This window comes from Diuraphis noxia, unplaced genomic scaffold (genome assembly GCF_037042655.1).
Source record: "Diuraphis noxia isolate RWA-SAM2 unplaced genomic scaffold, SU_Dnox_SAM2 contig0002, whole genome shotgun sequence".
In the NCBI taxonomy this organism is placed as follows: Eukaryota; Metazoa; Arthropoda; class Insecta; order Hemiptera; family Aphididae; genus Diuraphis; species Diuraphis noxia.
In genome coordinates, this window is record NW_028301712.1 from 15,645,048 (window position 1) to 15,665,105 (window position 20,058).

At 28.6% G+C, this 20,058-nt stretch overlaps 2 protein-coding genes across 7 annotated transcripts in view; one reads left to right on the plus strand and one right to left on the minus strand.

The window, feature by feature from the left end:
- LOC107170766 (uncharacterized) overlaps window positions 1-20,058 on the minus strand; it is a 164,172-nt gene that overhangs the window by 138,331 nt on the left and 5,783 nt on the right. For all 4 annotated transcript variants that reach the window (XR_016190132.1, XM_089218729.1, XM_089218728.1 and 1 more), the window contains one exon: window positions 9,427-9,528. Coding sequence is in view for 3 of the 4 variants with exons in the window: in XM_089218729.1 (XP_089074855.1) it covers window positions 9,427-9,469 (43 nt within the window). In the remaining variant the exon portion in view is untranslated. The remainder of the gene's footprint in view (window positions 1-9,426; window positions 9,529-20,058) is intronic.
- Window positions 12,244-15,783, plus strand: LOC149058154 (uncharacterized). Of its 3 annotated transcripts, none has more exons than XM_089220238.1 (2): window positions 12,244-13,106; window positions 13,171-15,783. In XM_089220238.1, exon 2 carries the CDS (start codon window positions 14,571-14,573, stop codon window positions 15,231-15,233), a length of 663 nt encoding a protein of 220 aa, XP_089076364.1. In that variant the 5' UTR covers window positions 12,244-13,106; window positions 13,171-14,570; the 3' UTR covers window positions 15,234-15,783. All 3 variants share the same exon structure in this region; 2 of them are coding, with proteins under 2 accessions (XP_089076364.1, XP_089076365.1).

Genomic DNA, 20,058 nt, shown 5'->3' on the forward strand with positions numbered 1-20,058 from the left:
CTGACGAGAGTGGAGAGTGAAGTCACACATTCGTGTGTTTATTGTTGTATTTCCTGTGCATTTCAGTAGTTTATTTACTGTGCTACTATTTTCTAATTATAGAAAATGTCTTTTAATGATAAAGATATGAATGATCAATCTAAAATTGCCCGCTACGGTTTCATTAAGGATTCTAAATTAGTTTTTCATTGTAACACGGGTAATACTTCAGACTACCAAAACCAAATGAATGCTGAGATGTACAAAGAGTGGTTTCATCAATTACTCAATCATCTTGAAAAGCCCTCTATTATAGTAATGAATAATGCATCGTATCATTCGACCTAGGCTGAAAATTATCCTAAGAGTTGACGCGGTCCCGTGTAATAGCCGTGTGAGTTAAAATGTCTTTGCACGGAAATCCGCGCAATTACTTCTCTTTTCAACCGCCAATCGACGATGGACGACACCGACACGCGATAAGCGCATCTGAAACGGTCGATCCGCCGACACCGTGAACCGGTTTAGAGTTAGTTCGAGTGCTTAGGACCGCGCCTTGACGTGAAAAACAGACACCCATCCGCGCACGAAAAGCCGTACCCACCACATTGTAACGTCTTAACTCAAAATGAAGGTGAAAAATATAATGCCATGTGAAAAATCTTATCTCATTGATGAGTTAACATTAGAAAGAGATCATGAGGTGATACGACTTTCTCCCTGCCAGTATAACCTTATTGAGTTGATTTGGACTCAAGTAAAGAATGAAGTTGACTCACGATGCGTTAGATTCAGTGACTATGCAAGACTAGGAGAAATGTGTACGACATGCAGAAACTATTCAACCACAAGACTACGAAAGAGAAATGCACAGGGATGCCATATTAGAACCTATTGGTCATAATACCAGGTGATAGTGAGTCGAGTGATAACGAAGACACAGATAATGATGAAGACATATTTCATGGCTAATGTCGACTTTAATTAAATTAAAATTGTGTATATAATGTTGTTTATAGTATTTTGTAAAAATAATAATCGTCGGTCAAACGCCACTTTTCGTGTACCCGACTACAGTCATTATTTTAGTTAAAGGAGGTAAATTAAAGTTTAGGGAGACATGAAAAATATTTAACAGTAATGATAAGGCCTTCGAATATGTTTATATTTTTGAATAAGAATTGATTTTTTTCTTATATATTCTTCCCAGTCATCCCTATTTTATTATTATTTTATAATTATTAGTAACTGAAACTATAATTTTTTTGATCATATAAATTATACTAAGTATGACATATTAATCACAATGGTTATGTCAGGTTGTATACAGTTGTATTACATTAGAATTACAAAATCTTAAAGATCAAAATTTTAATTTAATAAAAATTAATAAGTTTGAATTTTTATTTGTACTAAAGATTGAAATTGTAGCTAAGAATATATTTTTTTTTTAAATTATAAACCAATAAATTTAATATATAAATTACTGAATTCAAAATTGTACGATAACATTCACTTTATTTATAATTGTATGCAAATTATTTATAACACTCAAGACATTTTCAATGTTTTAAATTGATTTAACAAGGTTGATAATAACGATGTACCCAATTTGTAATTCTCAATATGCAATAATATTTCTCTAGTTTCAAATTGTAGTTTCATAATTATTGTTCTTATATCTCAATTATGACGTATAGGATAGTTAACGGTATGCTGTATTCACTTCAATTTTTAGTTGGTCACTATCCAAGAACAAGCAACTATAAGAACACAGTACCCACAGTACCAGATGGCTTCTGAACTATCTTCTCATCCATGTCATACAAAAGTATGACATGAGCTAACACGCCAATATAAAAATCAAAAATATATTTAATTTTTTTTTTTTGAACTTACAGAACACCATGCCATGCCAGAGGTTCAAATTAATTTATTATATCATAATAATTGTTACATTAAGACAATATCACTACATTTGTCATTATGAATAAATATATCTTCATATTTTCAGTTAATTTAAATACATTACGGTTAGTTGAGTCTTGAGTGTAATAACAAAAAACACACAATACACTTAAATTTAGAATATTTTGAAAAAAACAATCATTGGTTGATAGATATATAATAAGTTTTTACACTTCATAATTTAATATTATTTATAGTTTAAAATCACATTTAAAAATATTAAAATAGTAGATACCCAAACATGACAAACGAACACGTTCTAAGATGATACCAATAAGTTATCGGTGAAAACTAACCCGTCATAACCAATTTTGTGTTAATAATTAATATAATATAGGTACATACTAATTTAAAGTAATTGTTTATTCATATTTGATGAAGGAATTATTGGTTGAAAAAGTAGGACTCAAAAAATTTGATTATTTACTCAATTATGCAAATTAAGGGCATTTGAACACAATACTTAATTAAATTTAAGCATGTAAGGTGAAAATCAACATTTTTTAATATCTAGACATAATGGTTGCAAATAACTGATTTGGAAAAGAAGGATAAATGATAAATGATTATAATTTAAATAGGGATGTTTCTTTTAACTACGAAAACCCATGGTCTTAAAATATAAGGTCAGGCAAGTAGTTTTATCTAAGTTTCGATAGGAACACACGATTTTATCGCAGAAAAAATTGGAACGGGTACAGTGTTGCGCTCTATTAGAATAATTATTTTTATTACATCGTGAAAGCTAATACACCAGAAAAATAAATAAATTGTTTATTTATAAACAATTATAAAATTCTGAGACCAAATTAATACCCTCATACTTCGCTGGATTATATAACTCAAAATTTTAAATAAAAAATAAGTATAAAATGATAAGTACACTCTGATAAGTATTGTTTGTTTCTTTTTTCTAAGTAACATTCAACATAAAGAAAAATTCAAAATTCAAAAATGAAGTGTTTTTGTTTGCAAAAAAAAAAACAAAGTTGCAAGTTTTTAAGCAGCGTCGTTCGAGGTAAAATGAAACGATTAGGTTTTTCTTCAAACATATCAGGTTATCAATGAGATAAAATTATATAATTTAAATCTACATTCATTAAAATTAAATTTACAATTTTTGAAATGATAATATTATCATTAACCACGTGATTGATCTTATCATTACCTCCAAAAAAGTAACCAAACATTTCGTATGATAACAGCGATTTTATCATTGCTCTCAAAAGTGCTTCAGATCTTGATGATTGAAGTCAAGTATAAAGGTTTTTATATTTTTTATACTTTAAACGACACTTCAAAAGAATTTTGTAGTTGGAAGTCTAAAAATATTTGTTACCAATTTTATAGATAAAGTTTCAATTTACAGAAAAAAATTGTGGGTGACTTGTAACACCAAAAATGCCAATCAAATACAAGCATATACCGGGTAGCCGGACAAATAAAAAATAACAGTGACAAAACACTGCAACAGGCCATCGATGAGGAAAGGCAAATAACATTTTCATACAGAGAAGCAAATATTAAATATGGTGTAGGTATCCGCTGCTACTATTAGAAAAAAAAAAAATAAAACAAAACCTTAAAAAAAATGGTGGACAAAATATATTAACTTCCCAAGAAGAAAAATATGGTTTCTAAAATAATCGCACATCTATATTATTGTAAACATTTATCATAGTAAATACCTAATTAATATTTTAACAAGTCCTGGCTTAAAATGTTACCAACACCAAATTTTCTATTATCGGTGGTCAGTAACTCTGTCGTCTGCCGAGACAGAGTCAGTCTGTTCTAGACAGGCAGACACCCATACTTTTACGTACACTCCGCGCTCCGTGTTTTCTCAGTCTTTACGCTTTAATTTACATTCTGTTTATTTTTTCTCAGTGTTTATCTTGTGTTTTATTTTAAACGTTTATGTTTCTCCCCGTTTGTTTTTACATTAAACATTTTAAATATGTTTAAATGCGTTCAGTGTCCGTCGGTTTTTAACCGTAAAGACAATCTGCTCGTCCACCAAAAAAAATAAGCATACCGGTCTTCGTTTTCCATGCACTGTTTGTCCATCGACATTTTCATACACGTCCAGCTTTAACAAACATCTAAAGAACGCTCATGGCATAAGTACACTCTGATAAGTATTGTTTGTTTCTTTTTTCAAAGTAACATTCAACATAATGAAAAATTCAAAATGCAAAAATGAAGTGTTTTTGTTTGCAAAAAAAAAAAAAAAAAAAAAACAAAGATATTGCAATATTTTAAGCAGCGTCGTTCGAGGTAAAATGAAACGATTAGGTTTTTCTGTAAACATATCAGGTTATCAATGAGATAAAATTATATAATTTAATTCTACATTCATTAAAATTAAATTTACAATTTTTGTAATAATAAAAATTATCATTAACCACGTGATTGATCTTATCATTACCTCCAAAAAAAATAACCAAACATTTCGTATGATAACAGCGATTTTATCATTCCAAAAAACGACAAAACTCTGCTGAAGCATTTCTTAAGCCAAAAGGCATACGTTCGAACTTGTATACTGCACCAGGAGTGATAAATTAAGTCTTGTCTTTCTAAATCTAAAGTACAGAACATCTTACCAGCCGACAATGAACGCAATTGTGAATCTACATCTGGCATTGGATATGGCCGTGATATCGTCTGACTATTCGGTCTCCTGAAGTCAACACATAACCTCTTCTTTCCATTTCCTTTATTGACCAATATGACTGGTGACGCATAAGGAGACCTGGTCTCACTAATTATACCACTCCTAGCGAGAGTAAGACGGACGTGGCGAAACATTTTATCGAAACAGTGACCGAGTTAGCGTTAAAAGTTGAAAAATTATTGAAGACCAATAAACCTATAGTTTTCACGGATGAACAACGGCAGTCACATGATACATGTACAGATTGTAATTTATGCAAGTGTATTTTTTCTATCCAAAACCATAAAGTGGCAGATCACTGTCATTTATCGGAGAAATTTAGACAAACACTATGTAACACCTGCAATCTGAAACTTCAAACACCGAACTTCGTACCTCTATTTTACCACAACTTGTTCAACTATGACGCGCATCTGATAGTGACGGAACTGAGTCACGACACCCAAGCTTTTAACGTTATTCCGAACAGTGAGGGGAAATGTATATCTTTCTCTAAATACGTATCAAATGCATTTAGCATGCGGTTTATTGACACATTCAGATTCATGGCTTCAGGACTGACAACTCTGGCCAAAAATCTTATAACACCGGGTCTGGAGAACTTCAGAGAAACCGCCAAAGTGTTCGCCACGAATGATATTCCGCTCGTGACACGTCAGGGCGTATATCCGTATGAGTACATCGATAGCTGGAGCAGGTTGGAGGAAACGAGGTTACCTAGCAAGAGGAGTTTTTACAACACGTTGACGGAGACCGGAATTAAAGAGGAGGAATTTGAACACGCGAAGGAGGTCTGGGACCACTTCGATTGTACAACTATAGGCGAATACAGTGACTTGTATTTGAAGATCGATGTGCTATGGTTGGCAGACGTTTTCGAAAACTTTCGTGACGTGTGTATGAGGGCGTACAACCTGGACGCTGTCCACTATTATACACCGCCCCAGGACTTAGTTTCGACGCGATGTTAAAGTTTACGAGGCAAAATTTGGAGCTGCTGAGCAATTACGACATGTTATTAATGTATGAGAATGGTCAGTATATTATTTTCATTTTTAAAATGTGTATATAATAATCTTTTTTTATTTTTATTAGGTATACGCGGTGGTTTGGTGCAGGCGAGTAAGAGGTATGAGAAGGCTAATAACGTGAAGACCTCGGAATATGACGAGACTAAGGAGAAATCATACATATCAGGACTGTGAGTTTTTGTGAACTTTTCAACTGGGTTGAACCTACATTGAATGGATTGGACGACTTAAACGACACCTCTCCCATAGGACGTGTATATGAGGTGGACATGACATACCCACGACATTTGCATGATAAGCATAACGATCTGCCTTTCCTGCCTCAGAACAGCATCCCGCGAGGGTTAAATTAAAATTAATACTGAATTGAGGAAGAAGGCGAAGAATGATTTTGAGAAAAACTTTCTTAAACTAATGAATAAAGCTTTATTTGGTATGTCACTTTATTTTATTATATACAAACATTTTTAATGATATTTTATTTTTACAGGGAAGACTATGCAATCGAAGAGGAAGGAGATGAAAATGGAATTGGTATCGTGCGAAAGGAGGTTACAGAAACTAATAAATAAGTCTACATGTAAACACTGCACAAATTACAATGAGAACCTTAATGCTGTCGCTCTAGAGAACAAAATGATCAAATTTGATACACCCATCAATATCGGTAAATATATTTTTATAATATACACTTTTATCATACATTTATTATTTACAGGATTTACAGTGTACATATCGAAAACTTTAATGTATGACTATCACTATAATATAATGAAGAAATTCTATGGAGACAAAATTGATCTAATGTAGGGTAAGGCGGGGCAAGATGACGAATGGGGAAAGATGACGAATTCAGTATTTATCATTATTTATCATAGATAGCAGCACATCGCAGCACGTATAATAGCTCCATAGAGTAATATAGAGGTGGCGTCCCCTATGACGACTGTTAACCGAATTGAAGCCAATACTAAATAAAATGTGTCTAGTAACTCGATATTTTCTCACTAGGTTGCGCTGAAAACTACATCAAAAAGTGATAACCATTAGCTGTTATGTTGATAGTGAATATAATAAAATTCGAATTTCGTATTGTTAAATTGTTATTAATGTTATTACTTATTTCATATTTGTGATTTGTGACTTATTTGATATTTCAATTGCAGTTTAAGTTTGTTAAATTAAATCAAATAAAAGTGTATTTAAATTTGTTTAAAATGCCTAGCTAAATGGTTGCTATAACAACCTGATTTATGTGTTACATTTATAACTTTATTATTATTGTTAAAATAAAATTACATATTATTCGGTTTGTTATTTTCGTGAGGTAAACCGCGTGAGTTGATATAAATTGGCATAAACTGAATTTATTAAAAACTTTTAATATGACATTAGAGTTTTTAAATGTGAGCGGTGAAATGGTACCTCACATTGTTGTACATATTAAAAGAGATGGTGCATGTTTATTTAATTTGCTGTCCTATCTTATGTACGGTCAGCTAGTATATAATATAATATAATATATAAAGAAATAAGTAATGTCATTATGAGAAAACTGATTTTTGAATTATGGCGATAATTATTCTGGTTCAGTAAGTAAATTATAATTGAATAGATTGCCTATACTGTTTGAATCTGTACAATATTTTAGTCCGTATGAAATGGTTATACTGTAATTTGAGTCTACGTTTTTGGATACACTTTTTAGAATAAACGCCACCTCTATATTACTCTATGAATAGCTCCCTGGTGATTGATAATGTTAGTCACTATGATAAACAAGCTTGCGTCAATTTTGAAGAAAGATGTGATAAGAAGTTAATGCACAGCGTATTTGATTGTAATTTTTGTGCTTGAAAACGCAGCGAATAAACTTTGTATGGTAAGTTTTTTAATTTCTTTACTATAATATTCGAAATGTACTACATAATACTTACCTATTCATACGAGAACCATCTCTTTAAAAATAGTTCTGGTTAATGATAAACATTGTTTCCATAAAAACAGCAGGCGGGGAAAGTTGACGAATTTTCAGCGGGGAAAGATGACGAGTAATTTTAAATTCGTCATCTACCCCACATGCTTTTTTGAATATTTGTTTATTTTATTTTAAGATATTCTATGCCACAGTCGATTGATTTTATCTTTGGGGTATTTGTGATTGCAATACTAATTGAATGGTATATTTGGTTTTATGATTGGTCTAAAAATACATCTGTTATGTTACTTATATATTATATATGTATTGCATAATATTATCGTCTAATAAATTAAATTAAATTAATCTAATATTCTTAGAAGTATTTAATTAAAAAGTTATTTATACATTATAAGTAAAGACCAGATTTTGCATAAAATGCATGTTGTAATCTACAACATCATATAGATGCAGTAAATAAGTGTCCACAAATCATTACTTGATTAATTAAATATCAAAATTTTATACTGCATATTTTTGAATATTTAAATAAAAAATACAGATTATAGGTCCTATTTATATCACTAATGTATCATCTACTATTTAATTTTAATAAAATATTTTTTTTGCAATGCATCAATGATTCAAAATTAAATTACAATTTAACAAATTAAATTTTTGTATTGTAATCTGCTATATTAATAAATTATGCATCTTAATTTTTATTTATGAACATTTTAATAAATTTAATAAATAATTATCACTACAAAATTAATATAAAATTGAACCTTTATTTTGCGCATGTTATGCATTTTTTTCTTGCATATTTTGACCTTTTTTAGTGCATGTTTGCAAGCATATTTTACAATTTAAAATGCATATAAATTTGGTCTTTAATTATAAGTAAATATATACATATGTTCTACAATTCATTTTTTTTCGGGTCCAGGTGATAGGTGGTTCAAGCAACAATATGCCACGAAAATACGAGCGTACTAGTGAAGTTCTGTATTTAAGTTACTCGTTAATAAAGGTTTTTATTATGTTTTGAAATCCCAGTTTTTGTTCGTCATCTTACACCATACCATACGTCATCTTACCCCAGCCATGGGGTAAGATGACGAAAATTACATTTTCTAGGGAAACCCGTATTTCGTCAATTTAAAGATGAAAGAGTCAATTGAAAACAATTTTAAATAATAAGCAAGATGTGAAAGAAATTCTCATACAGATTTCAGTTCTTAAATGTAATTACAGTGGCCAGGAAAAATCGTAGGAGCTTAACATCGTCATCTTACCCCATCTTACCCTACACTGATACAGGTAAATATATTAAAACTGTACAATAAAATCAGAAAACAACATAATACTTTTCTTCAAACATAAAATGAAGGTTAAGCTTGCTACCCAGCCTCTTAGCCAATCTGTGGCTTATGCCCTAACATTCTGTAAAGATCACCTGAATTTGAAAGAGTTTTCAGGAGTAGACGCTACGGTTCTGTTTATAGAAATGTTTAATAAATCCTTTGACATATTAAACTCTAGAAGTGGAAAATGTTTTGGAGCTAAAAAAGCAATTTGTAAAGAACATTTTCAAGAAATTAACAAATGTGTACAACATTTATAGATTATATTAATCATTTAAAAATAAAAGATAATAATGGTCAATTCATACAAATACTTAATTCATTAATTTTTGAGTAGATAAATTTAAATGAAATAATTTTAGTAAGTACTTATTATTCTATCTGTTCATAATATGCACCATAAAAATTAAAATGATTTAATAAGAATGCTAGAAAAAAATACTTTTGTTTGAAAAATGTATTAAATATTTAAGTAATACTCACTGCTCTGGAAATTTGTCAACTTTTTAGATTTAGGTATCTTCATATCTTCATTTATAATGTTATCCACACATTTGGTACTATTTTCAGGGTTTTCTGCACTTCCTAAAATACAATTAATTTAATTTAATAAATAATTATAATTATAAAATTATAGTTAAATAATAAATCGATAATAAGTATCTTTGAACTAGAATTTAGTATAATATGTATAAAAATTGCCATTTTTTAATTCATTAATTTTTGAATAGATAAATTTAAATGAAATAATTTTAGTAGGTACTTATTATTCTATCTGTTCATAATATGCACCATAAAAATTGAAATGATTTAATAAGAATGCTAGAAAAAAAATGCTGCTCGTACTCATACGAGAATTTGGACCATTTGTACGAGGTACCTAACTTAACCTATCCTCGTAACTTTTTATATGAGAATACCAACAACATATAAATATATATATATCTTTTATTTCAAAGTTAGATAGTAGTATAGTATTATCCATGATAAAATATTTTATCATGGTATAATTAGTATCTATGATGAAAAAGATGGATGACCATAACTTACCATTTAGGGTTACCTACCAGTTACCACGGGTATAATGAATATTGTGCACGAGAAAATACCTTCTATTATCAGGGTATAGACACTGTGTGTAATGGCAAAATCTGGTGACTGTGGCCTTGAACACGGTCTTTAGGAGAGAGTGGCATGCATTATCACTTAAATAAATCATATCATTATTATCACACAAAAAGAGACAGAGCTGATATAGTGTTTTGTAAAGCCCATTGTGTTGTTTGGTTGTTTCCGGTTTTTAAAATTCCGTAACTAAGACGCTGGTTATCATTTGCGCATCACTATTGTTAATTTAAACCTTTTTTATAAGACATTTGCGCATCGTTCGGTTTTTGGGTTAACATCGTTTGCGCATTGACCTTTTAAAAGGTCCTACATCATTTTGCATATCAAAATTATTCAACAATAGAAATGAAAAAAAAAAATGTGTACCCCAAATGCAATTTTTTCTGACTTTGGTCTTAAACTTTGCTCATTTCTAAATTTGCTCACGTAATATTGCATATATGAATCAGATGATGTACAATATACTAAGTAAAAATGTAATTTTGTAACTTACATTTTCGAGTTTTTGATGAATTTTGCCAAAATTTGAACAAAAAAATGTTAATGGTTATAAATTATGTTTTAATTTTAAAAATCTTAAATTATTTATCATCTATATAATATTATACATCATGTACCTAACACAGTTCGTTATACCCTTCTATTGTTTAGAATATTGATGCGCATTTGACGTACGATAATTTGGTACAGGTAAGCAGACGATGCGCAAATGATACACGGCCAACTAAGACGGATATACGTCTATAGTGACAAAGATCCTGAATATATACCTGTAGATCTACAAAACAATAATGCAAGCATTTTGTCTGATGTTGAAAATGTAACTCTTGTAAGTAATTGTAAAGTAATTGTTAAAATTGTAAAAATAAATTAAATTATAACTTAATATTATAAAAAAAATAATTAAGTTGTTTTTAATTATTATGAATATTGTCAACTGCACTTAAGCTTGACGTGCTAATTATTTAAATATCACTTATTTAAATTTGTATTAATTGATCATAAATCATAATATTATTAATTATAATATTAAAAATAATATGTATAACATTTTAAATATAATTAGGTACCACTGTTTAATTTAAACTAATTTAATTACATTTTATTTAGGAAAATACTACACCTATAATGAAACGCAAAAGAAAAGTGACAGTACCATCATCAGAAAAAGTATTAAAAAGAAAACGCTCAAAAAACAATGGTGATTGGATAGATGTTAAGTCAAAAGTTCTCCTAAACAAAGGGAAAGAGCATGTGAACCGAAAAAATAAACTAATAAAGGAAAAGAAAATGGGACCACCATGCATACTAAAGTGCCGTAGTAAATGTTATGAAAAACTAAACTATATTGATCGTAAAGCAATATTTGATGCATATTGGGAATTAGGTGACTATACTAGGCAATGGGATTTAATTGCCCAACATGTTAAAGTAGTAGGGTCATGGCACCATCTATAGCCAGTACACCAGCTATGGCCACTTAAAATTGATATATTATTTATTAGCATAATTTTAGACCATAACATGATATTATTGTAATTTAATATTATGTTGGATACACTGATTCCTAATACATATGCATCGGAGCATTTTCCCTCGATTTTATTTTTTTATCACTGTTACAAAATGTTTATCTCATAATTTTTCATATTTCTTATTTAAACTGTTAAGGAAATGTAAATCTTTTCAAATTTTTTTCTTAAGGATAAAATTACATTTCATTGCTGTCAATGAACCATCAGGTATGTAAAATTAATCAAATTATTACTATACCATTGTTTCTAAGTATAATTTATTTTACACTACATTTTTATAGTTGGCCATAAAAGGAACTCCTTTTCGTTGAAAAATCTATCTATGGACAAGCGATGGCCATACATGGAGTCTCATGTAGTTCCTTTAATGGCCACTTTTAAAAATTTTCAATTTAACTTAATTGCATGGGTCTAATATGAATTATTTTATAAATGTACTAATTAGTGTTGTATTTTATACCTTAGGAAGATGTCTCCCACAACAATTCAAAATAAATTTAAAACTCCAAAAAGATGTTTATACTCACCATCAAAGGTTAAGGCAAGCTTTAGATGCAATCAATTAAGGTAAATAGTAAATAGTAAAGTATAATTTGACTGTTTAAAGTTCTAACATAATTTGTTGTATTAGGGATGAGTAAATCTGAAGCAAGTAAGACATTTAGGGTACCTCGTACTACATTGAGAAATAAAATTGAAGGTAAGTCACCGACAGAATCAATTGGGCATGGTGGAGTATCATCTATACTTGGTAGTGATACATAAAAAGCATCAGTAGATTGGATTCTTACATGTGCCAAAATGGGATTTCCAATAAATCGAGATGGTGTTTTAAATTCTGTGAAAAAAATAGTTGATGAAGCCAATTTGAAGACACCTTTTACAAAAAACCGTCCAGGTAAAAAGTGGTTTTATAGCTTCATGAACCGTAATAAATGTTTGTCACAAAAACATGCTGAATATGTGAATAGAGCAAGGGGTTCAGTTACAGAGGAGAAGATTCGGAAATGGTTTGCTGAAGTCTATGATTTATTAGAAGAACATGTTAATGTGTTGAAATGTCCAGAGAGAGTTTTCAACATGGATGAGACATGTTTTTACTTGGCACCAAAAGGAGACCTTATACTAGGGCAACGTGGTTCAAATATTTATGATGAACAGGTTAATTCTGATAAAGAAAATATCACAACACTTTTTGCAACAAATGCATATTAAACCGGTTAACCAGAATAGAGTTATTAAATTCAGTTCAGAATGATTTGCATGAAAATGAAGTGGAAGTTCAAAACAAAAATCTATCTGATCAAGACAGCTCATCGAATCACCAGAACAACTTCAATTTTCCTCGGTTCAATAAACATAGTAGACATTTCATTAATGCTTCCAAATTTCATTCAACTGTAACTGAGACTGCCACTTATGAAACAATGAGTGATTCTGTAATTGACAATATATGTACTTCATCCCTTAGTGATGTAAAGGAAATGGCCAACATTTTAGGTAACAAAAAAATAATAAAAATTTAGATAAAATGTGTATAATGTGTTATAATTTTAATTTTTAGGTATACCATTGTTTACGGAATCCTTTGAAGAGCCTCAATTTTTGACTAGACATAAAGATGCTAACATAGATAATTCGCGATTGAAAGCTAATATAGGTAGCGCCCTAGTCGATACTAATGATAAGGCTAACGGGGAACATGGTCGCTTAACGGCCAAGGCCCATGCTGTTTAGACAGTGTTTCTAGTTTACTTTCCACTTTTTTTCTTACTGTTTTTTTTATAATATAAATTATATTATACAGCATACCTAACTATAGTGTCCAGTGTCCAATATTATAAATTATAATATTAATTATATTTAAGTTTTACATTTAAATATATTTTATTAAAATGTTTAATTCGGTAAATGAAATTCGGTGTTGCTCTGCTGTACAGTAGGTTACAGGTGAGGCACTGTAATGTATTGTGTTAAATTTTAATTCAATAATATAATATCATTGTATAAGAAAAACAATTCTGAGCGAAGACGGTCAGTCAGTCAGCCTACCTATGATATTTACTAAGTATATTTGCAATATTGTGTATAAATTATAAAGTAATTTATAGTATATTATTATAACCTAATTACTTAGAACCTTGTTTTAAAATGTTCAATCTTTAGCCATAAAAGTTCAACATTTAATACATTTTTAACTACAAAATAATTGACAACTAAAAAAAAAAAAATGAAAACTGAAATATCCATAAAACAACTCATAACGAGTGAAAATGTTTTAAAAATTGTATGGTGTGTAGAAAATGAACATGTAAAGATTCAGTTAAATTTTCATGTATCTACAGTTATTCGTTTTTGAATTACACCAAAATAAATGTAAATAATTGTATCAATTACCTACCTATTTGAACACTGTGGAACAGAACAAGCCTTATGGGTTTTATTAATTTGTATTTTTAGACTACTATTAAGGTAATAAGTATGATCATCCATCATACAAAATAATAATATAATTATAATATATTCATAAAATATTAAAATGAATTACAATAAATAAATAATAACGTATTAATTCGTACTTCGCGTGTGCGGACCACTATACATCTTCCCCGTTACAATAGTTCTGATGACTTCCACTAGGCAGCGCCTGTTCCGCTTTCAATCGCGAATAATCAATCATCTATACAAGGCGATGAATATGACAATGAATGTCAAGATGACCACCATAATATCACACCAACAACCAACATAAATTTAAATAACTCTTCAACAGTTGACATAATATCAGAAGACACTTGTAAAGATTTATGTGAAATATCCAAGTTTTGACATTTTGGTGATATTTTAAATTTAAAAGATTATTCTGATTGCGAACAGTTTTTAAATACTATAACTGTTACTCAAACAGATGATCAAAACTCAGATACTGAATTTACACGTATTACATTAAATAATAAAAAACAAATGATAATAAAAAAGTCAAGTTTATGTTGGTTGCTTGATAATAAAATCCATAGAGTGAGCAACGATCGTCTTCGTCGTTTTCTGAATGTCACCGAACAAAATCCACCAGTAAAACTTAGTAAAAGAAGTATAAAATCGAAGCAACAGTATAATTTAGAACATAAGAAAGTTAAAAAACAAAAAAAACATGATTTAAATATACATAAATCTTCAAAATCACCTAATTTACTTTTGCCATCGGATGAAAACTCTGATGTTGAAAATGATTTACTAAAACTGTGTGATGACAATGAAGATGATGACATATTATTGGACAATGTTTTAAATGATGTCACTGAAGTTCAATATAGGAAGCCAGTATTTACAGATATCAAAACTGGTGACTTTCTATTAGTACAATTTATTGGTGGTAATAGAAAAAAAACCAAATTTACATACATATGTTGTGTAAGCCATATGGATGAAAATCAAAATAGATGTATCAGTGTACAGGGTTTACAAAAAGAAAATTATCAAAAAACCCAATTTTCTATAAAAGAGAATGACTTATCAAGTGTTACCATTGATATGATTTTAGCTATTCTACCAGAACCAAAACTTATACAGTGCAATAGAAAATTTATTTATGAATTTCCTGGGAGTGTTGATGTAAATGAAAAGTAGCACTTATAATTAAATTCTAGATTTTTTACAAACTAAGTTAGGTAACTAAGGGCCGTATTTATAATCGATTCTTAAGAATAAGTATTGCTTAAGTCATGCTTATGACTTAAATGAGATTCATAAATAGTACTCGAGCTTAAGAAAATGAAAAGTATGACTTATTCAGAAGATTTTAAAAAGACTGGTCTTGACCATGCTTAAGAAATTCTTTTAATAATAATGATATTGTATACGAGGTACGTTCATGATTTTTTTTGTTTTTGACCATATCACATTGATTAGTTTTATAAAAATTGAAAATATGGATATAATACACTTTGTAGAATTAGTTAATTTTTACAAACGTGCTGAAGAAAATAATGAACGTGTTCCTAAACGATATATTAGAGACATACAAAATCCAATTGATTTTTATGACGATAAAGAATTTTTTAACAGATTCAGGTAAGTGAAATAATTTTCAATAGAAATCACCATATTATATGGTCATATGGAGGTCATTTATTTTATTTTTATTTATGCCTAAAGCCTAAGTTAAAATAAAAATATTCCAAAGGGTAATTTATTATCATGTGAGTAAATTTATTATAATAAATAAAAATTAAATGATAACCTACCTAGGTATTAATAAAACAATATTTTTTTTAATATTCTCTATAAAATTAGTAAATAGTAAAAAAATTGAAAATATGCTAATTTTATTATAGTAGACTACTAACATATAAAATGTAACAAAAATGTTGGAAGTTCCTAAAATAATGTATTATTTGTATATGCAGTTTGCAAGATTGATTCCAAAAAAATTATAAATAAATAATAAATTGTTAAAATCAAATAAATTAATAATATAATTGTTTTAAAATAATGATGGGGTGTGAAATTAATTTTAACAAATTGTTCGTATCACTAATAGAAAACTACCATGGTTTACCATATTATATTATATAAATAATTGGTAATAAATTAATCTTAGAAGTAGATACAACAATTATATAATACCATCAATAGGAACTTAGCAAGTTGTCTAAATATTATTTTTGATAATCAAAATAGGTATAGTCCCTATCTAATACACGTCTTCTACTTCAGAATACTAAAAACGTTAAACAATGATTAAACATAAAATATAATATTTAAAATTCAACTCACTTTTGGATGATCACCACTCGCATTGAAAGTTTTGGTATACTTTCCCATGCTTTGTTTTTATCGTGAATGCTAAATGCATCGGTTTTCTTATTTTCCACCACTTTATTTAATTGTATCAATTCAATAATTAAAGATTTTTCGGATGCTGAATAGGCAAGTCCTTTACCCATTTTGACTAGTCGTATTTAAAAAAATGATATTTTTTTGAAAATGTATTTACATAAAAACGAATATCGTATAATAATATACAATTCGTGAGTGATAACAGTGATAATGAGTGATAACAATCAATAACCATGTGTGACCATGACTTTGGTTATCAAAATAAGAATAAGAATTACTTTTGCTTATAACTTTTAAAAGTATGACTTAAGCCTGTTTATGAATACTTATGATTAAGCATTACTTTTAAAAGTAAAAGATAAGAATAGACTTGGGAATTGATTATAAATACGGCCCTAAGTATTTTAAGATAAATTTGTTAAGTACTCAATATATTACTCAATACCTACTCATATTTTTTATTCCTGTTATGGTAGGTACATATAAATTATGTTATGTTTGTTTTCTTCTTATTTAAATCATATAAATAATATTATGTTTGTTTTCTTTTTATTTGAATCATATAAATGATATTATGTTTGTTATTTTTTTATTTAAATCATACCATAATTACCATAATGAATATATTGTTATAAAAAAATATTTACTATAATTAAAACATAAGACTGTTTTTAAAGGTACTATAAAAGACTAAGTATTTTAAGATAAATTTGTTAAGTACTCAATATTATTACTCAATACCTACTCATATTTTTTATTCCAGTCATGATAGGTACAAATAAATTATGTTATGTTTGTTTTCTTCTTATTTAAACCATATAAATAATGTTATGTTTGTTTTTTTTTTATTTAAATCATACCAAAATTATCATAATGAATATATTTTTATTTAAAAAAATGTTTATTATAATTAAAACATAAGACTGTTTTAAAGGTACTATAAAATACTAAGTATTTTAAGATAGATTTGTTAAGTACTCGCTATTATTACTCAATTCATACTCATATTTATTATTCTTGTTATGGTAGGTAAATATAAATGATATTATAATGTTTGTTTTCTTTTTATCTAAGCCATATATAAATTATAATCTCGATTATAATTAATGTATTGTTAATTAAAATGTTGTTTATTATAATTAATTAGTAATAAAAATTGTTTTTCTTTTCATGATGATTACCAAGGTTTTCAAACTTCTACCTTACAAATGCTATAGGCATTTAATTTGTTCCCTGTGAATACAAAGGAATTTTTCAAGGGGGGTCCAAATTTTTTTTAATAAGTTTAAAAGTATTCATTCAAACTTAAGAATTAAAATTCTCTTTGTAAACAGGGAGGGGGTCCAGACCCAAAAACCCTCCTTGGACACACCCCTGAATTATAGTACCTAGTTAACATTTTCAAAGTAACCTTATTTCCTCGCTTATTTTTTAAAATGTTAATTTCTGATAATCTGGATAATCTTATGATAATCTTGATAATCTATGATAATCTATGATAATCTTGATAATCATATGATAATCTTAGGTAATCTTAAATAATCATGATAATCTTGATAATCAGTAATCTGGTGTACATAATTTTCAATACTGGTTTGCCCCTCGGACAAGATTCAAAAAGGGAATATCTTGAAACTGGTCTATCTGTTTCAAAAATGTAAAGATTGTACACAGAATGGATGAAAGAAAAACCTACTAATTCTACTGCAATAAATGCCACTTTTAGGCAGTATAATGATGTTTTTAATAATGATTTTAATCTGTCTTTTTGAAGCAGAAGAAAGATCTTTGTGATGTGTGTACAGTAAAAACTACTAGCCAGAGATGAAGAAAAAAATAATCTACAAATTTCTTATGAAGACCATATTTTGAACAAGACATTAGCAAGAAACATTAAAAAAGCAGATAAAGAAAGAGCTGAAATTGATCCCAAATTTTGTGTAGCTGTATTTGATTTACAGAAAGTGTTAACTTCACCGCAAAGTGAAGTTAGTAGTTTCTACTACAAGTGAAAGTTTGCCAGCTATAATTTTACCATTTATGACATTGGGCAAAAACAAGGGTATTGTTTTATGTGGACTGAAACAGATGCTAATAGAGATTCAAATGAAATATCAACATGATTATTGAAGTTTATTAAAATTATGATGGAAAGTGGTAGTGAAGAGTTCAGTTTTTTTTCAGATAACTATCATATTTTTTTTTAAACCTATTTTTTATGGTCAACAAAAAGAATTATCTGGAAATAGAATAAGTGGATTTTAAGAAAGAACCTGAAAGATTTCAAAAATAATTATTAAATTTACAATTTTTGAAAACCAGAAGAAGATTTTATTTTTGAATGTTTATATTGTATTTCCTGAACATTTCGTAAAAGTGAGTTACGACCACGGCTTAAGATAGAATGGTTGCACAACGAGTCATTATTTTGTGATCACCAATTGTTCTTATCAGAAATCTGTTAAAAGTTACGTTACACCGCTATCTAGTTGCTTACATATACATCATCAAAATTCTATTCTTATTTTATATTGTGGTATTCAAAAAGTACTAATTAGTAATTTACAAATTTTATGGATAATCCGATAATCCTTTAAAGTTTCAAACTCATCAAATTATAAAATGAAAAATTATTTCATCAATAATAATAAGGTGCTTATAGTGGCTTCACATATGTAATAAAACTTTATATCCCAAAACAAATAAACACTAATTTAAAATTTACTATTTCGTAAATAGCAATGTGTGTAATAGCCTCTATACTATTAGTAAAAGATATAATATCTATCAGCAAATTTTAATTGCTATTTACTCCAATATCCACTGGGTCCACTGCGGGTTCTGAAGTTTCTGGTTCACACAATTTTAATGGAATTGCTCCCTTTCTTAATTTGTATTTTTTTAAGCATATCTATAAATTAAAATAATACCTACAGACTACAACATATTTTAACACATAGGTACATAGTGTATTGAATAATATCATATCATTCATAATACAACAAATTCTTATTGTATGTAGCTCAATAAAGAAGTAAACTTATGGTGTACTTATTAAGTCCTTCACCAGACTCCCATGTGCTAATAATATCCCATTCTTTAAAATGTGAGGCGCACACTCTAAAACTTTTTTTAAATTTAATACCTAGAGCATCCTCCTAATGTTTTTTTATTTCGTCCTCTTTAGGAACGCCAAAAAGAGTTTTGGACGCACAATGTGACTCGTGAATTGCACAATAATTAGGCATAATGACCAAAAAGGCAATAAACGTAATTGAATATTCACAAAACCAATTATCAAACACAGACTACAGTGATGAGATTTCGTTTAAAAGATAATACATAAACATAACATTGTCATTTAATTATTATATAGATAGAGTATGAGATCAGTGAATCGTGATTATAATAATTGAGTTACTTATTAACTCAATTATATTATATTTATTATTGAAAATGCAATAATTTAATATTATGGCGGGAAATGGGAATATTTTAATACTGTAGTACCAATTAACAACCACCAAGAGCGTTAGTAGTAGTTCACTTTTTCGTTTGTTAGATAAGAACTCTCGTATACCACCTTCTAATATTGCGTAGTATAGCCCGATGT

Coding starts and splice junctions, on each gene's coding strand:
- LOC149058154 (XM_089220238.1), top strand. CDS start 14,571: ATGATAATAAAAAAGTCAAGTTTATGTTGGTTGCTTGATAATAAAATC.